This window comes from Platichthys flesus, chromosome 3 (genome assembly GCF_949316205.1).
Source record: "Platichthys flesus chromosome 3, fPlaFle2.1, whole genome shotgun sequence".
Lineage (NCBI taxonomy): Eukaryota > Metazoa > Chordata > Actinopteri > Pleuronectiformes > Pleuronectidae > Platichthys > Platichthys flesus.
The window spans coordinates 7,567,553-7,588,598 of NC_084947.1; the positions used below are offsets into that span (position 1 = coordinate 7,567,553).

Genomic DNA, 21,046 nt, shown 5'->3' on the forward strand with positions numbered 1-21,046 from the left:
AGGTGGGATTGCCAAGGCTGAAATTTATCGTGATTTTATGCTGATTTTATTCGTATGAAACACAATAAAAACAAAAATGGTAACTGCCAAACAGTTTTCAAATTTTTTAATCAAATTTAGAGTTTCTGTTTAACAAAGGGACCCAGAATCAAAATCCACTCGAATACCTTGATTCTTCACTATACTCTCAGTGGAATTTGTCTCCTGGAGCATATTCATTAACACATATATAACATGTATGATAAAATAATCGCAAGCTAACTGACAACTGAGATAGAACTTTAGACAAAATTAATTGAGGGGTGTGAAGTTTCATTTTTAGCTTGGTGCACCTCATAAAAGGAACTGAAGGATGTAGTTTGCTGTGTAGTTTAACTACATTATATAATTGATCTGGCCTACAGGTTTAGGAAGATATATTAATATATAATGTTAATATTTAAGTACTACATTTCCATCTGAAACCTGCCTGGGACTTTCAACATCTGCAACTGCTTTTCATGTCAATCACAGTCTCCTGTGTCGAAAGGTAAAGCTGTCCAAAACCATTGAGATAAACACCTCTAACACAACACAGCGTATGTAATATGAAAATATAACGTAATGCATTACAATTCAACATCAGCTACATCTGCAGCTCAGCTTCCACATTGACCATAACATTGAAGCATCCAAAATAGAATATAGCAATAGATCTGGGCAATGAAATCATAAATATTGCAATATAATTTTTATCAATAGCAGTGTGCCACAGGTCCATTACATCAATATGTTGTTTATGCATTGTGTAAACACAGTGAGGACGTATAACACATTGATCGACTGCAGATTTGTCAAATGTTTTGCTGTTTATCAAGTGTTTGTCATCGTCTACAACCTGTACCTAGGAGCAAAGATCTTACCTACTGCCTTTTATTAGTACCTAATTAAGTGGCAACTCAGAGTACACGCACACACACACACACACACACACACACACACACACACACACAGATAGATAGATAGATAGATAGATAGATAGATAGATAGATAGATAGATAGATAGATAGATAGATAGATAGATAGATAGATAGATAGATAGATAGATAGATAGACAGATAGATAGATAGATAGATAGATACGCAGTCATGCCATTGCACCTTCCCTCCTCATGCAGCTCATTTTCAAGCGCTTTACTTCCACTTGGATGAATAGTAGTAGTAGTAAAAATACACTGTGTCCATCTATCTCCTGCTCTGCCTCCTTTTCCTCCCCTCACTCTCCGTCTCTCTCTCTCTCTCTCCCTCTCTCTCTCTCTCTCTCTATCTCTCGCTCTCTCTCTCTCTCTCTCTCTCTCTCTCTCTCTCTCTCTCTCTCTCTCTCTCTCTCTCTCTCTCTCTCTCTGCATCCCTGGGCGGTATAAGGGCGGCTTTAGCAGCATCCGCATCCAGCCCTCCATCCACTGCGCTCCCAAACAATTACTCGCTATACTAGGCCTGAGACAAGAGAGCACACACACACACACAGATACACACACACGCACACACACACAGACACACGGGAGGGAATAACGCGGGGCCCTGGCTGCGCGAGAAACAAGCACATCTGGATCTGATCGCACAGCGTCGCTGACATTGACGGCGAATCATGCGGTGCCTTTGATTTACCGATTGAGGCATCCTGGCGATCCATCATCAAAGGCTCCTGACTCTGCGGAGGAAAGATGGCAGCGTCGCTACACAACACTGTCACACGGCGCCAGCGTCGGTCGCGGTCGGTCTGATTTATCCCTGCAATGCTCGGTAATATCACAGAGGGGTTGGGGGGTTGGGTGGGAGGAGGGGGGGTGGGATGCTGTGTCTTCGGCCGCTGTCACCGTCGGATGCTGATGATGGAGTCGGTCGGTGGGTACGCGCATCAGCTGAGACACACACCCACCTCTGGTCCCGCCCCCTCCGGCTGCATGATGCAAACGCCCCCTTCTGGCATCCACCCAGCGCTCCCCCTCGGGAAAAGCCGGGAGAGTCAAGTACAGTTCCTCTGGAATGATGGGTGGATGGATGGATGGATAGATGGATAGATGGATAGATGGATAGATGGATAGATAGATCTTTTTCTATGTAACCTGAATGAACTTAATGATACTGTTTTCTTCCCCATCCCCCTTCCCTTCACCAGGTTTGGTAATGGCTAACAAACAAACAGAAACAGGTGACATGTTACCTGTTTCTGTTTGTTTGTTAACACTTCCAGGGAATCCTTTTTGTTTCTCCCAACCCCAGCTTTCTATAATAGCGAAGGATATGGTAGGCTCTTTACTGTTAGATTTGCAAATCTCTCAAGAGAAGTCGTGTCACAAGTCGTCTCACCCTTCAACAAGGGGTTGAAGGGTGAAGCAAAGTAATTAAACCAGGGGTGAAGTGAAAGAGTCTGAAGAAATGGAAGGTTTCCATTGACAACTGAAAATGTACATCCTGAAAAAAGAGAAGGTGACTTGTTGATTAAAAGCAAGAGCACAACTAGTAAACAACGCTAAGTAAACCAACAAACAGTCTCCCTCTTTAAGGGAGATCGATTAAATATCCCAGAAACAGGTGACCAGGAAGACACTCACTACACTGCAGCTGTAAGGTTTGTCCATGAGAGAGCAGCAGTGTCCCACTGACGACACCCTGTAGAGGGGAAAGACTCTTCTTTCTCCAAAATCCTTTGACTCCCTTTGTCAACTAGGGGGCGCTGTAATGCCTCTACGTTTCCTCCATGTGCTGCATATGGTTGCTTCCCTGGGATGCACTTATAGCACTGTCAGTTCCCCTGTCTCTTAGTGTTCTTACAAGAAAAGACACAGATTCAGGAATGAATGGCCTTTGTAACACTTGTCATTTTACAAACATTTTGTCAACCAAGAATGAGGCAGTGTAGTAAAACAAATCTTTTAGTTGATACTACAAAGGCAGAATCAAAGCAGCATTGTCCACGCATGAATAAGAGCACACAAGGGATTCATGTGTGAGTCAAAATGGGTCAAATTTGAAATTCTCTACTACAAACACATAAGTTCATGTTTTCAAAGGCTATAGAGAGACACCCATGTGAACATTTGAAGTTTTGATGTCAGGGGTATATTTCAAAATTCCACTGAGGCTTCTAAGTTTGGTTCCTAAACTCTTACTTAAAAACAAACAGGCCAAGACTCACAAAATCATCTGCCACAAGACCCTGTAGTGCACGTGGTGGAGTCCATGACAAAAATCCTGGGTCATTTGATTTTTGGGTGCCTTAGGACTGTGGAGAACAGTATCACCAGACTCACATGATATGGCTGTTGTCTTCATATATTTTGTCATGATTCTTGGAAATAATATTCACAGAATTTACATATGGCAATGCTTTATGGCTAATACCTGTGTAAAGTGTAGCTGCGTTAAGTCACTGACAATGTCATTGTATTTGCACTCGGATCTCAGCCTGCAGTTCATGAGTCATAAGTCATGTTCTCTCAGCCTGAAGGTGAAAAGTAGTTAATTTGCAAGATAATCAAGAGTCATGCTGTCTGAAAGAAACTCCTACTTCTCCCATGCAAAGAGCTCTAAAAGTGTCAAGATGTGTTTGTTCTATCTTGTTCTTAAGTGTAAGTGTAAGTGTAAGTGTTGAAAGTTTAATGGTGCATGAATGATCAGAATACCACAAAATAATAAATGATATAGAGCAGAACAGTAAAGGATATCTCAATTACTGGTACCTGGGAACAAGACATCATAAATTCCATTACTTCTAAATGCAAAACAGTCATTAAATCATTGTTGTAGTGAGAGACCTTATCAATGCGTGGGACATCTGGTTTTCATCTCCTTTCCACTAGATAACACCCAGAGCATAAACAACTTCTCACAGAGATAAAGACTTTGTCAATCTCTGGCCTGGGTCTGTTGTGCGATCTTTATTTGCAGATTTCCACCACAGCCCATTGAGACACCTTTAGTCTACGGCGCTGGATGCAAGTGAAATTTCCAAATGAGCCTCTGATGAGCAGTTGAAATTCACATGAGTATAATCTGGGAGAGGACAGATACAGAGGGGTTAAATTGAAATGACCTTGCACAGAATCTTAAATATTGTGAATATTGTGTGCAGTACTTATTTTTATTCATATTTATCTAATACTAGTCATGAAGCTACTTTGTAAATAAAGTCATATCAGTTCGATAGGGGGTTTATTAAAGCCTATAAATCTGTAGTTATTCCATTTCCACTCTCTGTGGTTACAATTCTCTTTTCACTTTGAAATATAACACATGAATCACATTAGTTCTGCTTGCAAGCCTGATTATATAAACAGCTCAGTGGCCATGTCCTCTTCACAAGCTGATAAAAGCAGGACGCTCTTGTTCTCACTCTTCACTTTCGCCACAAATTCCCTTTTCTTTTAAGCGAGCGCCAGTTTTTTTAAACCTTCGCAAGAATTTGGCAAAATGGCAACTTTCGGGAGAGGGATCTGTATCATCACGGGAGCGTCTAAAGGGTTTGGACGGGCACTGGCTCATGAAGTAAGTGTTTCACTGTGTGGAAGGAAGAAAGGGGCGAAGGAAAGAAAGACATAAATAAATAAATACAAACACATGTCTTGTGTTCCTGCAGATGTCCCATTCTCTGGAGCCTGGCTCCGTCCTCCTGCTGGTGGCTCGCTCTGGGACTTTGCTGCAGGACCTGAAGGAAGAGCTGCACAGCTTCAGTGAGAACCAGCAACTGATTGTTCACTGCATCGCCGTCGACCTGAGCACCAGAGAAGGGGTGAATGAGACAGTGAGGATGGTGAAGCAGGAGGCTGTAAATGAAATTGATCATGTGCTCCTTATCAACAATGCTGGTAAGTCTTGAATGGAGCACTTTGTTTCGTGGGGATCCTGGTTAATGCTTCTTTTGTATACTGATGAAGTCAAAATGTATCCGCTCTCTCTGCTCTCTCTCTTTCTCTCTATCAGGCTCTTTGGGGGAGATTTCCGGATTTGAGCACTTCACAGATCTTGAAATGGTGAATTCCTTTATGTCCTTTAACGTCAGTTCAGCTCTGGCGTTGACTGCAGGAGTCCTGCAGGCATTTCCATGCCGAGCCGGCCTGCGGTGGAACGTGGTGAACGTCTCATCAATATTTGCACTAAAGGCCTTACCGTCCTGGGTTCTGTACTGCACCGCCAAGGCCGCCAGAAAGATGATGTTTAGCGTTCTGGCTGAGGAGGAACCAAATGTCAAGGTCCTCAGCTATTCACCAGGTAAAATTGAGATACCACTGACTGCTTTAGTGAAGCCATAATCTGTTACAGATTAAACACCTAATTCATGTTTGACTTTAGGAGGGCCATGTGACAAAACACTTTCCAATCAAGGCACTGTGAATGTTCAAACTTTAAATGTTTCTGAGCACTTTTACTGCTCGTCCAAGATGCACCAGCTGAGAGAGGCACCAGCTGCCAGTGTGTAAACCTGGAGCGACACGTGCCAAATCTTAGCTATGTTTAATCTAACCAGGGAGTATAGTCTCAGAAAGCATTTATTTACCGGGGGAAAATAAACAACAGTAGCCATGTTCTAGGAGATAACAACACAAAATAAGAGTTATGATACCATCTCCAGGTTTAATCAACTGTAACGTATAGAGGAGAAAATCTTAATGCTTTCCATCTTTTCTGGTTTCCTACAGGTCCGATGGACACAGATATGCAGGAGGATATTCTGAGGCTCACAGGCGTCAGTCATTGTCTGCTCCCCTGCCAGGAGTCTGCAGTCAAACTGGTTAAGTTGCTTCACAACAATGACTATCCCTCAGGGAAACACCTGGACTTCTTTGAAGTGTGATGTTCGTATAATTAAGAATGAAGAATCATTATTAACAAACGTATATCACTAGATTTTACATGTGTGTGTGTGTATCCATGGTGAACTGTGAGTATTGGAGCCAGGCCATCAACTCAGCCGCTCTTTGTCGCTGCAAACCTGTTTAAAGCTTGTTGCAAAGCAGCAGAGCACATGCTAACATATAAATACTATTGACCAGCTACACACAGTCAGCTTGGTTAGATTCCTCACATTTGAACTGTTCAGTTCAGAATGTTCTGGGCTCATAATCCAGCACGATGTTGAAACAGTGGAGATTCGCTGCCGTCGAAGCGTTTGGGATGTCTGATATTCTGTCCATGATTATTTATGTTCCTTGAGTTTACAAGGGTTCAGCAAACATCCAAATAAACAATGTCTTTCATAAACTTCGTTCCACCCAGTACAAATCAAAATGTTGTTGGTTTGAAACACACATTGTTTTCTTGTATGATGTCACTCATGTTTTTGTGTTGTTTTCAAAGGAAAATTGTTTTTTTATTTTCCTCTGTTCATTGTAAACAGTTTTACGTTGTTGTTGATGTTGATGTCAAATCATTGTGATATGTATAAAATTATAATTATTAATAAATTAACAAATATCTTAAACCAAGCTGTGTAGTGAAATCACTGTGTTTTTTAATACATGATCTAGAAATTACATTGTATTTAGAGAATCCTTGTTCTGCTTATACTTTGAAAAGTAGCATGAATATGTACATGTACTGTTTGTACTTTCAGTCATTAAATAATATAAAATCGATACAATGCGTGGCGAGTACAGCTGAAACCTTGACACACACACACACACACACACACACACACACACACACACACACACACACACACACACACACACACACTTGTCTCTCTATAGTTGGCATAATGCATTCCTTAGGCCCTTACTCTAACCTTAACCATCACTACTAAATGCCCAACCCCATAACGCGTGCCCTAACCCTATCCTGAACCTAGCCCTAAATTGTTGAGGGAGAGAAAGCACTAGAACACAGTAGAGGCAGCAAGATGGATCAGCTCAGCTTCTGTCTCGCAGCTGTCCAACGTCACCACACACTACTGATGAACAGCAACAACTGGTGGACAGAAATAACCACCAGGGATCAGGCACCTACCAAGTCACAGCTGGGGTCACTTAACAGGATAAAAATCTGAAAGTGTGTAGAACTCAAATAAAAGACAGGAGCATGGAGAACGACAATGAGTTAAATTATGTTACCTTTTAGCGAGGCTGTTTGTTTTATTGACGCATCTGTTTGCAAATGACGGCGAACTAATGTGACACCCCCAACCCCTTTGTCTGTCTCTCTTGGTACAGTTCAAGAGGTGGAGGGCTATTTCAGTACCCTGGTTGAGGAATGTGCAGTTGTCATTGAAGAGCACAGAGGGCACAGATTGGTCTACGAGTTCCTCAACTACCCTATCGCAGTATTTAGCCTCTTACTACCGCTGCCACGCTCCTCTCTTCTCAGCTCACCTTCATTGGCCAGCATCTTAAGGAACCAGTGCAGCGACCATGGAGAACGTGGCAGTATTCGACTCACCTGGAAAAGGGAGGGGTCTGAAGGCGACCAAGGAGTTCTGGGCTGGAGATGTGATTTTTTCAGAGGCCAGTCTTTCGGCTGTTGTGTTCGACAGGTACGGTGAAGACTCAAACTGTGTGGCTCAGATGGGAATGTGTTAAGATTTGGTCAGTTTATAAATAGATTATATTTCCCCCGGCCAAGAAGGTAATGTTAATGTTTTTTGGCTTGTTTGGTACATTACATTACATTACCTTTCATTTAGCTGAGTGCATTCAACCATGAGGGTACAAGTACAATTTGCTTCAAGAAAGCTGATCTGATTTTACTGACCCGGACCGCTGTATTCCTCCTGTGATGTAATTGTACAACATCCTTACATAACTAACCAAAAATAGTGTGAGCAACCTGATAAAAGAAGCAAACACTTAACGACATTCATCTCATCCGGAACAATCAGAAGCAAAAAGCTGGAACCTTTGGGCTCACTTCTCAGGCGAAAATGAGCAGCGTCATCTCGAGCATAACTGGGATGCAATTTGAAAAGGACAAGATAACTATCAGATACGGGTGAAAGATTTAAGCCTGTGTATCCCTCATCCAATATTGTTTTTCATGATCCATTAATATCATCAATAACACCAGTGTTTGAAACATGACATAAGGACTATAAGTTTTGCACAGCGACTGTGGAAAATTAGACAAAGACAGATATTTACTGCGTCTACCCACGATGATCGTAATAAACAAATGTTATGCTTTTAACAACATTAACACCAACTTGTGTTATGAAATAATCTCAAACTCAATTTCATTTTGATTTTCTTCTGATCTGAATGTTACCTTTGTTCTTCCGCAGTCTTGCCGAGCGTGTTTGCCACAGCTGTTTCCGCACACAAGAGAAGCTGCAGAAATGCGGCCAGTGCAAGTTTGCACATTATTGTGACCGAACCTGCCAGCGAGCCGGCTGGGCCGAACACAAGCAAGAGTGCGGTGCCATCAAATCCTTTGGCAAAGCACCCAATGAGAACATCCGGTAAGGGGAGGGAGAGGGAGATAGGAACTGAATGAAAGATATTATATTTGTGTTAGAGTCTTTTTCATAAATTTTTTGCTGACCAAACACAGGTTAAGTTTTCTTCAGTGTGTGGCGGTTTTGGTGAGTAGTTGACTTGTGCTAATCCAACATTTGAAATTTGAAAAGAAGAGGGGTGTGTATTATATTTTGATCAAGAGAACACAAGGGGGGGCGGGGTGGCCTAGTGGTTAGAGTGGTGGTTCTCCAACAAGAAGGTTTCCGGTTCAGACCCCACTCTCTCCCGTCTGCATGTCGAAGTGTCCTTGGCAAGATACTGAACCCCTAAGTGGCCCCTCATGAATGTTGAGTGTACTAATTGTAAGTCGCTTTGGACAAAAGCGTCAGCTAAATGACATGCAACAAGGGAATGCAAAGAACCTCATTTAACAAAGTGAAGAATAGAACCATTTAAGCACTGGTTATTGTTTATCTCTGAGTTGCACCAGGTTTGTTTTTGTGTCACTGTTATGTACTTGCTCTACATTTACATAACTGTGTTATATAACAGCCTCAATTACGGTAGACAATTTGTCTCAAGATGATGTGTGTCCAATTCGCTCATAGCCCCCACAGTCACATGATGTCTTCTTTTTCATTTTGTGGCCAGCTTGGTTGCTCGCATCCTGTGGCGAATGGACAAGGAAGGGAGCGTGGTGTCTGACATGCAGCTGACGACACTTGAGGAGCTGGAGGATCACATATCCGACATGCAGGAGGAAGAGATGCAGGAGTTCAAAGTGGACATCCACAACTTCCTCGACTACTGGCCCCGCAACAGCAAACAGCACAGAATCGATGACATCTCCCATCTCTTTGGAGTGGTGGGTCTAAATATGGACACTGCATATATATGTCAAAGTTGTGTCCCAACTCAGGGGAAGCTTCTTTCACTGAATAAGCAAAAACAATAGTGGGTGGAATCTGCCCCACCCCGTCATGTGTTCAGGTGTCTTTATTAACACGTAATATCATTTTCTTTCTTTATCTTTATCACCAGAGCTTTAGTTTTTAGAAGCTGACACAGTAAAACACTGCTGAGCTCAATTCAGACGTGCTCTTTGTACCTGAGTTTACAGCCCAAGTTGAATACTTGACTCCCAGCTGGCACACAGTGTACCAGGTTGATTGTGAACGTCAAACTTTGTCAAACCCACATTGTAAATTCACCACTAACATCTTGTGCTTCACAACATTAACACCATGACGTGCACATCATAGGAATGACAGTTACTGAGCCAAATACTGTGACAAGGACATTATTCACCAAAATAAACTTCGAATGATCCCACCAGAGGCAGTGACCTTTATAATCGACTGGAAATTGTGTTAAAAATTGGGCTTCAACCAGGAGGTGCACTGGGTCACAATGTTTGAATCTTATGACAAAGCAAAGCAAAATATGGATACAAGTCTTTCGAAATCTGGACACTGTTGTGTATATCTAAATATATGTAATATCTAATATATCTAATATATGTACATTTTTCTCCCATATTTGATGTGTTCCTGCACATTTATTCCCCTCTTTCCCCCAGATCAACTGCAATGGCTTTACAGTCAGTGACCAGAGGGGTCTTCAGGCAGTGGGAGTCGGGCTTTTCCCAAATTTGTGCCTTGTGAATCACAACTGCTGGCCCAACTGCACTGTAATCCTCAATCACGGCAAGTAAGTAAGAACAAAAAAATAAAATAACACAGACGCTGAACTGTTGTGTATGCGGAGGTGTGTTGTACCTAGAGTGGGCGAATGTATGTTTCTCAGGTTGGGTTTGGTGTAAAACTACTTCCTGCTTGTCTTTCAGTCAATCGGCTGTGAATACTGTCTTTCATTCTCAACGGAGGTGCGTTACCTCTTTAAGTGTTGTTTATTAGAGCACCATGAAGACCATAACATTAAATTCTGAATTAATACATCATTACATGTAACTCCAACTCCCTCCACAGTATTTATCAGTAGTGCTGTAGTTTGGACTGTAGGTTTGATGTGACTCAGTTTCACATCAGTGGCTCTGTTCATTCCTGGTAGAAACATGTGCCCTATCCACTCCTGACTGAAATTAGACACATAAATCATTGATTTCTTCAAAGACCAAAAGTGTTGTTGTCGTAAACCAGTCGGAGGGATACGATTTTTGTCAGTCACATGTGTGTGTGTGTGTGTGTGTGTGTGTGTGTGTGTGTGTGAACCTATATCATAGTACGAAACTGTAATTGTCATGCTCAGTCAGCAAGAGTATGTCAGCTGAGTAGTTGGTCATTTTAATAATGGCTCAGGACCCGTTCACGTTCACACAGATTTAAGTATGTGGACCAGATCACCTCCTAATGCGATCCGGGTGATCAATTCATCTCGGGTTCGTCCACACCAGTACTATATGTTGTTAATGCCAGGTATGAGCAGGGGCAAGGGAATGTGTGATCATGCTACTTGAATGCTCTGACTTCTATTTCACTCTTTAAGAATAACAGAAGGCTGGTGTGGGTTTTTCCTTCACGTTATTCTCCACAGATAACTCACTTTTCAACCCTACATATTAATCTTTACTCATACACTACTGTTTTGTCACGGTGTGTGTTTCCATATGTGACTGCACTGTGTGTTCCTCTGAAATGCCAACATGTCTTCCTGTATAAGAGTTTATGGATAGGTTTAATTACTAGTAGTTCACCTCTAATACCATCAAACACAATGATAAAATAATATTCCCACACATTTACTTATCTAAAAATTCATGATAATTTCAGATTTAAGCCTTTTAATTATATATTTTGCTTCAACAATTACTTAGTATTGGTCTGTCACACAGTTATTAATACTGGGTTTAGTTTGGCAATTTGCAAATTTTTAATTAACGATCAATAACTGTTCCAGATGTAAAAAGTTTTTTAAATTTTAAATTAAATTTAAAAAAAGTCCTATATTTACATAATTAATTAACTAAACTTTGGCATAAGTCCGAAATAACATCTCTGATTTTCACTCATATGCCTTCCTTCAATCTGACACTGGGTTGACTGAACTAAAAGCCAAATCATCGATCAAAGAGAGTAAATAAAATACAAAAAAAAGATAAGGATTCTGTTAAATAACTAGTGAGTCACACTGATGCCAAAGCAGCCTCCGCATGTGACAAGGGATTTTGAGGGTTTATATAAATGTTTCAGTGTGTATTTGTGGACGTAACTGTGTATTTCTTCCTCAGGATTGAGCTGCGTTCTTTAGGTAAGATCGCAGAGGGCGAGGAGCTGATGGTCTCATACGTGAACTACTTGAATTTGTCCGAGGAGAGACGAAGACTGCTGAAAACCCAATATTTCTTTGACTGCACATGTGAGCACTGCAATGACCACATCAAGGATGATTTGAAGTTGGGGGGAAGGGAAGTGGACGGAGTCAAGGTTTGAGTCTTTCTGAATTATTTTGTTGATTTAAATGTTGAACTGAGAGAAGGATTTTCATGGTGCATAGGGCAAAAAAGGGCCAAACCGCCTCCCGACATTAAGCCCTGACATGGCTGATAAGCACAGATAAGTAACATGAGCCACAGAGCCACAGAGACTATTTAAAGCAAAGGTAAAGTCCTAATGGATTCAACCTTTCAACTGTTTGTATGTGCGTTCACATACACATTTGAAACACAGTGATGTATAAAATATGACAGATAAACTTTATTTACTCATTACCTTAAATTAATTTGGGGCAGTAACTGCATTTCTAATGTTTAATTTCACCCAATTTCAAATATACCAAACTGCATATCATTTATTATTTATTACTTTGTGTATCAAGTAAAGGTTAACCACCATAAAAAGTGCAAAACCTCTGTGATATTAATGGATATGGATTTGCATTATCCGGTAGCGACTTGTATAAACCATGTTTCGGGAACTATCATTTGAAATTATGATTATGATTAGCGAAAAACTAATTTAGCTGTGACTAATTACAGTTATTTTTTAAGTTAATTTGAAAGGTATATTAGTAAAAATCATTGATGTGCTGGAACACGCTGTCAATTTGTAACAATATTAAGTAGGACTAGTCTTTTACTCGTGTAAAGGAGTAAATCGTGTGTTATCAGCAAAAAAAGCATTCAAGTTCTTAACAGGGATGAAGACTGACGCTTTGCTTGGTCAAACCACCCAGTTAAAAACAAGTAAAAAATAGTCAGGCCTTTGCCCCTCCACGGACTTCAAGAAGAAAAAACTGTTTTGTCCCTGTCAATAAATTGTCATGTTTCATCATATATTTTATATAGCCAAATCACTGGAGCAATGCTGCTCCAATCTAACAAAATGTGACCAATCTCTGTCTCTACCTTTTAGCCTACAGAGGAGCAGGTGAAAGAGGCAACAGAGTATTGCTTTTCACGGCTGGAGAAGATGGACAATGCTCGATTAAACGGTGACTATCACGAGGTAATGTATCAAATCTGCAACTGACTTCAAAACTGGCTTTTGCCATGTATATCTTATAAAGCTCTATCAGTCCTCCCCACCATTATTCTTCCCTTTTCTTTCTTCAGGTGGTTAAAATCTGCAGAGATTGCATCGAGAAAACAGAACCAGTTCTGGCCGACACTCACATCTACTTGTTGAGGATGTGGAGCACGCTAAGTGAGGTGCAAGCTTACCTGCAGAACTTTGCAGAAGCAGCAGACTACGCCCGTAAAATGGTGGAAGGATACTTGTGAGTACAGAGAGCATTCTCTTGTGAGCATTTTATAATCATATGCTATCCTGTAATACTGATGATCATGCCGAGTCTTCAAACTGGATGGATGGACAATTAATTCGAGCTTCTTCCGTTTCACAGGAAGATCTACAACCCAAACAATGCTGCTCTCGGTATGGCTGCCATGAGAGCCGGAGTGAACCACTGGCAGGCTGGCGAGATAGAGGTTGGCCATAGTATGGTCTGTAAGGCCTACGCCATTCTCATGGTCACCCACGGCCCTACACATCCCATCACCAAGGACCTGGAGGTAACCACCATTTCATCTCAGAATGCACAACTGCAGGAAAAAAATGTGAACAGCCATGTTGTTAAATTATCGCTGTTACAGTTCCATGACTTTTAATATTACTTATTTATAAATCTAGTAAATAATAAAAAAAATTGTTACGACTTATCAAAGGATGTGCTTTGTTCATCATGATGAGCATTAAAAAACATCCAAACACAGCTTGTGCCTGACTGCTAAGAATATTGGGAAATTAGGCAGCTATTGCCCTCAGGCAGTGATAGACCCAAAACAGAGCTTCACTTTGTCTTCTGTTAATTCAATAGTTTAAGGCAGGGGTGTCCAAACTATGGCCCGCGGGCCATCTGCGGCCCGCCATCCATTTTAAATTGGCCCACCTCCAAAAAAAAATTAAAGAAAAAAAAAAAGAAAAAAAATTTAGTAGCACTTTAATGGCACTTAATTATAGCACTTTGTAGTTTGGGTCTATTTTTGAAGATATTGTACTTTCTTGATTCTTGTTGTTCTGGGTTTGTACCGTTGAATGCACTTATTGTAAGATGCTTTGGATAAAAGCGTGAGCTAAATGAAAGGTAATGTGATGGACTATGGCCCACTGTATTGCAGATGTCCTTCAGAACGCAGCCACGCCCCCCCCCCCCCCCACACACACACACACTTTCAACAGTCCGCTCCAGGGCAGGGGGGTGTGGCGCCGTGAGTGGCCCGGACCTTGGTATTCTTTTCTATATGTGTCCCTCGGGATAAAAAGTTTGGACACCCCTGGTTTAAGGGATTTGATAAAGATTAAACAGTCGTGGTATCTCATAAATACACCGGTTTTATTTGACCAGTTCACCACCCAGCAATTCTTTCTACTTATTGTATATTCGATTAAAAGGTTGAGTGTGTCGAATTTAGTGACATCTAGTGGTAAAGCTGCATGATGCAGCTGAATACCCCTCACCTCATCCTCCCCTTCCAAACACGAGCGAGAACCTGTGGTAGCCGTCATCTGTCATAAAAATTAAAAAGGTGTTCAGTTTGTCCAGTCTGGACTTCTGTAAAAAAAACATGGCTGCCTCCACAGAGTGGACTCACTACAGATGAAATATAAAATATTTCAATCTAAATGCCTCATTCTAGGGCAAAGGAAAACGGAAAATTTTACAAATAGACCCCTTTCACCTAAATCTTACACACTGAACCTTTGACTAATGAGTGGTCATTCATGTGTCATTCTTGATATCTACACAGGCGATGCGAATGCAGACAGAGATGGAGCTGAGGATGTTCAAGCAGAATGAATATGTTTACCACAGTATGAGAGAAGCAGCACTGAAGAACAAACCAATGACCATGATGAATGAGCCCAGGTCTGTGGAGGAGGGAATCAAGAATCTCTTTCATCGGAGGAAGTAACCATTGGGTTGCAGTCAGGAAATCATATTAAATGTAAACACCTTTGAATGTAGGTGTGAGAGTCTACACAATAAATTACGAGTCGATTTCCTGTATCATTTTTACAGTTACACTTTACATTGAAAAGATGCCACGTCACAAAATAAGTGGAACTACAGCTATTCATAATGTTGCATAATAAAAATAAATCTTTAGATTTCATAATCTGTATATGTTATACTTTAATCACAATAAAGGAAAGGCCCGGAGCTCCAGTACCAAATGAAAAACTACACCAGCTTTTTAAGTGATCTTTGTCTTCACAGATTTTTATTAAATATTGTTACACATCAAAACTTTGAGAGTGTTTTTTACTTTGTTGTTTGGGTATTCAGATTGAATAAACACAGGCAGACTGTCTAGGTCTGTGTTTGATCTGTCCAGCTATGAAAGATCCACTGTTGAAAGTTTTCAGCTGAATAATGTCTGGAACCTACTGCTGAGCAAAGTTACACCACAATGTTCAGCAGCAGGGGGAACCTAAGGTGACAAACCCTGACTCCCAACAAACCTACTCACTGAACGGTACACCGGGCAGTAAACCTGCTGGTCATTGGTTCTCTCTGCACCCTGCTCCATGTCAAATTGACTCATGGAGCTTTTGTCATAATTGACAAGAAAGACAAGTATATTGTCATAATAATACCAAAATTAAGGCATAATTAAAAAAAGTTGTAATGTCGCCGGAAAAAGCACTTATCCAATGTTTTGCAGCATAAAAATAGCCAAATGTGGATAAAACAGTAAAGTGATCGTGACACTTCATTTGATTAAATCCCTGCAAAGAAGACATATTACATCAGCTCTGAATCTGTGCATCAATTTCTTTCCAACTTAGTTTTTTTTGGCAATTTGGTGCTTCTTTGCAACATCCATCACTCATTAAACTGTCCCAGCCTGAACAGGATAACCTGGCTCTCTTCAAACGTTGACAGTGAAGGTGTTAATGACCTAAGTGCTGATATTCAGTAAGTCCACTCAGTATGTGAAGTAGATGCACAACTTGAAACATGATGCTTATCAGTTCCGCTCTCAGAAAGGGGACCTTTAGTCAGTGGCCTGAACCATATTTTTATTTCCTCTATTAAATGGCAACATAAAAAAATTACTTCCACTTATTTGCTTCATCTCGTAATGTTATGCGATTTCAAAATATTCAAGTCATTTTTTTTAAAGCCTAGAGAAATAGCCATAGTTTAATCTGGACCTTTGAGTCCAGACTGGGTCAGTTGTGCTGATGTTAAATCAGACTCTAAGTTGCTGTTTAGCAAGAACACTACTATTACAATTATTAAAGCCAGTGCTCCAGGTCACTGATATGTCTTCATGATCCATTATCTGTGTCCTACTAAGAGAACGTCAGGAGGATCATAGTTCCTAGAAAGAAAGGGGACATTTTAACAAGCCTTTTGTACAGAAGCACAGAGACCAAAACCTGAATGCTGTACATCCTAAGGAGAATTTAGAAATTCTACCGTTTTAGAAAAGAAAACAATGAGACAGTGTTGCCTTTTAGATTTTATTATCCCAGTGCAGACCTTTACATGCGTTTGCTCGTCCTCTTGTACACAATGCCGCCGAGTGTCATTGTCTGAGGAGGGAAGAGGAAGAAAAAAATAAACGTTTGTGTGAAAACGCAAAGATGAGTCAGTCGCAAGAAGAAATGTGCATCGTGTCTACTCACATTGACAATAGTGTTTGCATCCACCAGTTCTGTGACAGACTCGATTCCCTTGAGGCTGACCTTCAACTTGTTGCTGCCGTCACGCTGAACCACCGCCTTCAGACAGAGTGACACAAAAGAGGGTTCAACTCGGTCTAGTGTCTGATTCAGTTCATGTGCTCCATTTACGACTTCACATTTTCTACTCAAACCATGTGGTCTAACTTCAAGCGTTTGTTCTGGCTTACCTTGACCTTCTCCCCAGTGACGGTCTCCAGCTCAGCCTCCTGTCCGATGGTGAAGGTGTTGACGAGGACCTTTGGCCCGGTCGTGACCGTCACCTTGAAGTTGTCGCCCGTCTCCTCGATCTCAGAGATGCTCTTGATATCTTTGCCTTTCTGGATGAGGTCATCAGGGAGACCTAAGACAGAAAGCAACCAGTGCAGCCAGTTAGCAACCAGTTAGTAACCAGTTAAGATCATTTTGGGAACATTTCTCCGTACTGTCACATTAAAAAGTTACAAATTAATTTTTTAGTACTATACAAGAAAAAATTGTTAAAATCACATGCATCTGAGTCAACAGTGATGCACCTTTGCTCAGGAAGTTACAGATCTTACCAATTGCCTTCATGAAAGGCTCAAAGTTCTCCTGAGAGTCCAGCTGGTACTTTCCAGAGAAAGGCATGGTGACGGTCGGCAAAGGTGAAGTGTGGCATGGTTTTCAGCCTATTTTATACTTTCCAACTCCAGCGCTGCAATCATTAACTACAGGTACCTACAATTAAGTCAGGTCCAACCCACAGTGTCCAGCAGAGCTCACAGAGGATCCACTGCCAACACCGATAAGGACAGAGAGGGAGAGATAAAGAGAGGTACAGGGTGACAATATTGCAGTTACATAACCTTAGAGCCAGAGGGGAGAAGTGTGTGTGTGTGTGTGTGTGTGTGTATTTTGAGAATCTGGCTTATGCATAGTTATGTAATAATCGAGTGCTGACAGGGCGTACGGTTTCCATTTATCTCGTTCCTTACACTCCTTCCTTCCTTCTCCCAACTCTTACAAATTTCCAGTTTCAGTTCCTCCTCTATGGGCTGAACATCTCAATGATGAAATCTAGCTTTTTTTTTATGTTTGTCTCCAAGTGATTGGGCTGCAGGGCTAAAACATGAAGATACAGATGACATGACACAAAAATCCAGTAGTAGGAGCAGCACATCAGCCAGGGCCCAACAGTTCCCTTAAATTCAAGCGATATGCCTGGTTTTCAGGAATCCAGTCCGGGAAATGTTGGAAATCCCCTTAATCTTGCAACGTTTAACAGAGTTCTAAAAAATAATAATAATTGTGGATCCGCCCCCTGATCAAGATCCACGCTAAAATATCAAATGGATCAGTTCCAGTGTTTTTGTGGAATATTTCTCACAAACATACAAAATAACACAACATCCGGGGCGAAGGTAAAAAGAAAATAAATAAAGATTTAGCACATATTTTCTTTTTTGTGGCATTTCTTTAACAGAGAGTAAACCCCTCATGTCCCCTCCAAAGTGTGAACTATAGTCTACCTTTCATCACAAAGGTACTTTACTCATGTGACTTTTCGAGATAAGCCCCCTGAAAATATTTATCTTTCACTGAGCGGATAAAGACACGCAATGACAGAATCAGTGCAGCACAGGGTCACTGCTCCCTCATCAGTGTTTCTCCCGAGCGTTAATGTCATCCAGCTTCTGTCTTTATGCCTAATTTGTTTGGTATTCAACCCTCACGCAGAACAAGAACTTGTTCAACTGTGAAGATAACAAAAATTGATCAAAGGTTACCACCAGTCAAGATAACTGTTGCAACAGGGATATTGTGTCAGTGGAGCCGCCACAAAAATGCACGGAGCGTCATTTGAGGATCCCTTTAGAATCCTGTGGAGTTCTGTTCCAGGATTATGCAAAGCTGAACTTCTGAAAGACAAAGATGGCCGAGGGCTTTGTACATTTGGTGATAGTGGTAAAAAGTGATGTGATATGATTTATGCTGACATGTTCTTTACACGGGTGAAGGAAGAAAGGAAGTATTATAAACTGTTAAAATTGCAGCTATTTTTGCCGTTTATGAACTATTGTGGACATTTAGCAAAATAAAATGTTCCCTCTCATACCAACAAACGTTTGAAGTCACTAAAATGGAATTTTTTAAAAAAATTTAGGATTTAGGATTGTGTTTATCCTTGTGTACATGTAAAAAATTGTGTTTGGGGAGCGATGACATCACAGATTACGTACCTTATGCACACTGATGCTTTATGTAATCAGAATGCTCCACAAAGGACAACACTGCATTACTCAATAAGCTCACCTAGCATGCTCACTGTGCTTATTTGAATATTTTGTCATGGTTTCTGTGTTGTAGATATTTTGTAACACAGAGATCATGTGGAGAGCGATTTCTTTAAAGATATCATTTCAAAAAACGAGTGTAGAAAAACACGAGGACACTTTATACTCTCTCAAAGCTTTATTTCAACATGCAGCTATCTGGATGACCACCGTATTCATCCCTAGTTTCATACAGAAAAATATATTGACAAAGACACAGAAGTACAGGAGGACAAACATTCAGAAATACAAAGACATGAACTACAGCCACTGTCCAGTTTCATCTTTACAGCCGGAGAAACTGGGAGTCGGACACATCTCACTGGTGACTTTGATGAGGAGAAGCGTGACCGACCAGATGCAGGAGCCTGAAGATGATGTCACTGGGGTCGCCGCCTTCCAATTGGCCGGTTTGGTCCTCTCCGTCCTCCTCGATGAGGCAGGATTGGTCTGTGGTGCAACTCTCTGTGGTGAAAAAAGAAGCAGGGGTCATGACTAAGATCACAGTGGTTTGTTGTCGCAAAGATATGATTTACAACACGTTTTATCAGGTTAATGTGACCTGAGACTATTGACCTTTTCAGAACTCAAGGGCAAAGCAGCTTGGAGTTCACAGTACCCGAAACAGTAATGCTCATGCGATATACCTGCTTTACAAGCCTCTAACAAAATCCTAAACTGATACTAACTGGTGTCGCTGGGATCCTATCTGCATGCATGGTTTCAGAATTTACTTTAAGCTCCATGGTTCAGCCCAAAGATACTTTGCTGAATTACTGGTTCTATCTGCTGACTCAGGTCCCACTCAAGGATAAAGGTGCACCAGATTTGACTGTTATCAGGCCTTTGAATGGGCCCTATCAACCAAGATCTGTGCCATATAGTCTGATAGGGGCCAACTATTACAAGAATATTACAAATGTTCAGCGATATGAACGATCAGTCCACCGGCACAAAACGCCTCAGTTATTTAAGTTGAGCGGCAGAGATCCCTTTATTTTACTTTACGTGTAAAATACAATATCTTAAGAAATGCTTTGCATTAAAACACATTGAAGACATAAATTGTGCATTTTTTCTACTTTGTTAGGATCTTTTGTTTTTTAATAGTACAAATATTTTTTTGGTTTTTATCACGTCATTTCCTAACCTGCATCACAGCAGAGTCCTGATGCCGCACAGCGTCCTCCCTCAGATCCACAGGGTCTCCCTCCTGCGTGGCAGGGGGTGAGCAGGTAGTTCTCCTCCACACAGTGAGCTGTCTCTGGGGAGCCCAGCAGGCAGCCCAGACCCTCCCCGCAGCAGATACCGGGGCCGAAGCAGCGGCCCCTGTCCCCGGGGCCACAGGACATGCACTGGGGGGGGGGGGGGACAAGTTCCGGGTGTTACTCAGGATTTCACTCCAATTTACTTTATGACCTACAGAGACTATCTATCATAAACCCATGTGAATAGGAAGAGTTCTGTCTTTCTTTAACTTGTGGCCGAGTAAGACAGATTTCACCCTCATATTTTCTTAACTCAAAGTTATTGGTTGGGTTTTTCCTGATGAGAGTAAGGTCTTAAAGGTTCAGTGTAAAAATAGAGGGTGTGAGTTGTGAAGCCATTGGAGGCAAATCTGTGAATTTAGATTTGGTGCATCTTTGAATGAAAATGTACTTAAAAAAATTCCTTTTCTAAAGCCATCAAACTTTTGCCAACTTGCTGAGTTTAGTGTTTCATGAATCATAGTTAGAGGTTGATTTACAAAAAGCAGCTCACCTTGCGTAGTGGTGCATCCATGATGGACCGCTTCCCGCCGATGGGACAGTTTGAGATGTAACATGCTGAACATAGAGACACAAGAAAAAGTAGGCACACGGAAACAGCGGCTCCAGTCATTTCTGCAGAGAGAGAGAGAGAGAAGCAACGGCACACAAGAGAAAAATGAAGAAGGTCATTTGAGCGACCGATCACAAAATCTAATGTTGAGGAAACTGAATTTACTCACCTGATGCTTTCAAGTCAACGAATGACAGACTTCAAGATCTTGTTTCAGCTGAGCTCAGATGATCTTCTATGTTGCATGGCGGCGCCGACATGGCTTATATACTTCCAAAGCTTCTTTTGAGAGTGAC

The 21,046-nt window shown here is 41.3% G+C and overlaps 4 protein-coding genes across 5 annotated transcripts; 2 read left to right on the forward strand and 2 right to left on the reverse strand.

Moving 5' to 3' along the window:
* The first annotated feature begins 4,350 nt into the window (after nt 1-4,350).
* LOC133947188 (sepiapterin reductase-like) lies at nt 4,351-6,458 on the forward strand. The gene is made up of 4 exons (XM_062382168.1): nt 4,351-4,526; nt 4,618-4,846; nt 4,962-5,249; nt 5,678-6,458. The coding sequence occupies exons 1-4, from the start codon at nt 4,452-4,454 to the stop codon at nt 5,830-5,832; spliced, it is 747 nt and encodes a 248-aa protein (XP_062238152.1). The 5' UTR covers nt 4,351-4,451; the 3' UTR covers nt 5,833-6,458.
* A 789-nt stretch (nt 6,459-7,247) lies between these two features.
* On the forward strand, nt 7,248-15,254 carry smyd1b (SET and MYND domain containing 1b). Of its 2 annotated transcripts, XM_062384847.1 has the most exons (10): nt 7,248-7,506; nt 8,251-8,427; nt 9,077-9,290; nt 10,005-10,135; nt 10,272-10,310; nt 11,673-11,868; nt 12,796-12,888; nt 12,996-13,159; nt 13,286-13,454; nt 14,691-15,254. In XM_062384847.1, exons 1-10 carry the CDS (start codon nt 7,385-7,387, stop codon nt 14,853-14,855), a joined length of 1,470 nt encoding a protein of 489 aa, XP_062240831.1. In that variant the 5' UTR covers nt 7,248-7,384; the 3' UTR covers nt 14,856-15,254. The 2 variants fall into 2 exon arrangements, with proteins under 2 accessions (XP_062240831.1, XP_062240832.1); XM_062384848.1 differs by lacking the exon at nt 10,272-10,310.
* Nucleotides 15,255-16,399: 1,145 nt separating this feature from the next.
* LOC133950738 (fatty acid-binding protein, liver-type-like) lies at nt 16,400-17,323 on the reverse strand. The gene is made up of 4 exons (XM_062384849.1): nt 17,178-17,323; nt 16,806-16,978; nt 16,579-16,674; nt 16,400-16,485 (listed from the first exon to the last, which is right to left on the reverse strand). Exons 1-4 carry the CDS (start codon nt 17,242-17,244, stop codon nt 16,435-16,437), a joined length of 387 nt encoding a protein of 128 aa, XP_062240833.1. The 5' UTR covers nt 17,245-17,323; the 3' UTR covers nt 16,400-16,434.
* A 1,732-nt stretch (nt 17,324-19,055) lies between these two features.
* On the reverse strand, nt 19,056-21,044 carry LOC133940973 (isotocin-neurophysin IT 1-like). Its single transcript, XM_062381687.1, has 4 exons — nt 20,920-21,044; nt 20,691-20,812; nt 20,080-20,284; nt 19,056-19,394 (listed from the first exon to the last, which is right to left on the reverse strand). Exons 2-4 carry the CDS (start codon nt 20,808-20,810, stop codon nt 19,249-19,251), a joined length of 471 nt encoding a protein of 156 aa, XP_062237671.1. The 5' UTR covers nt 20,811-20,812; nt 20,920-21,044; the 3' UTR covers nt 19,056-19,248.
* Between the last annotated feature and the right edge of the window lie 2 nt (nt 21,045-21,046).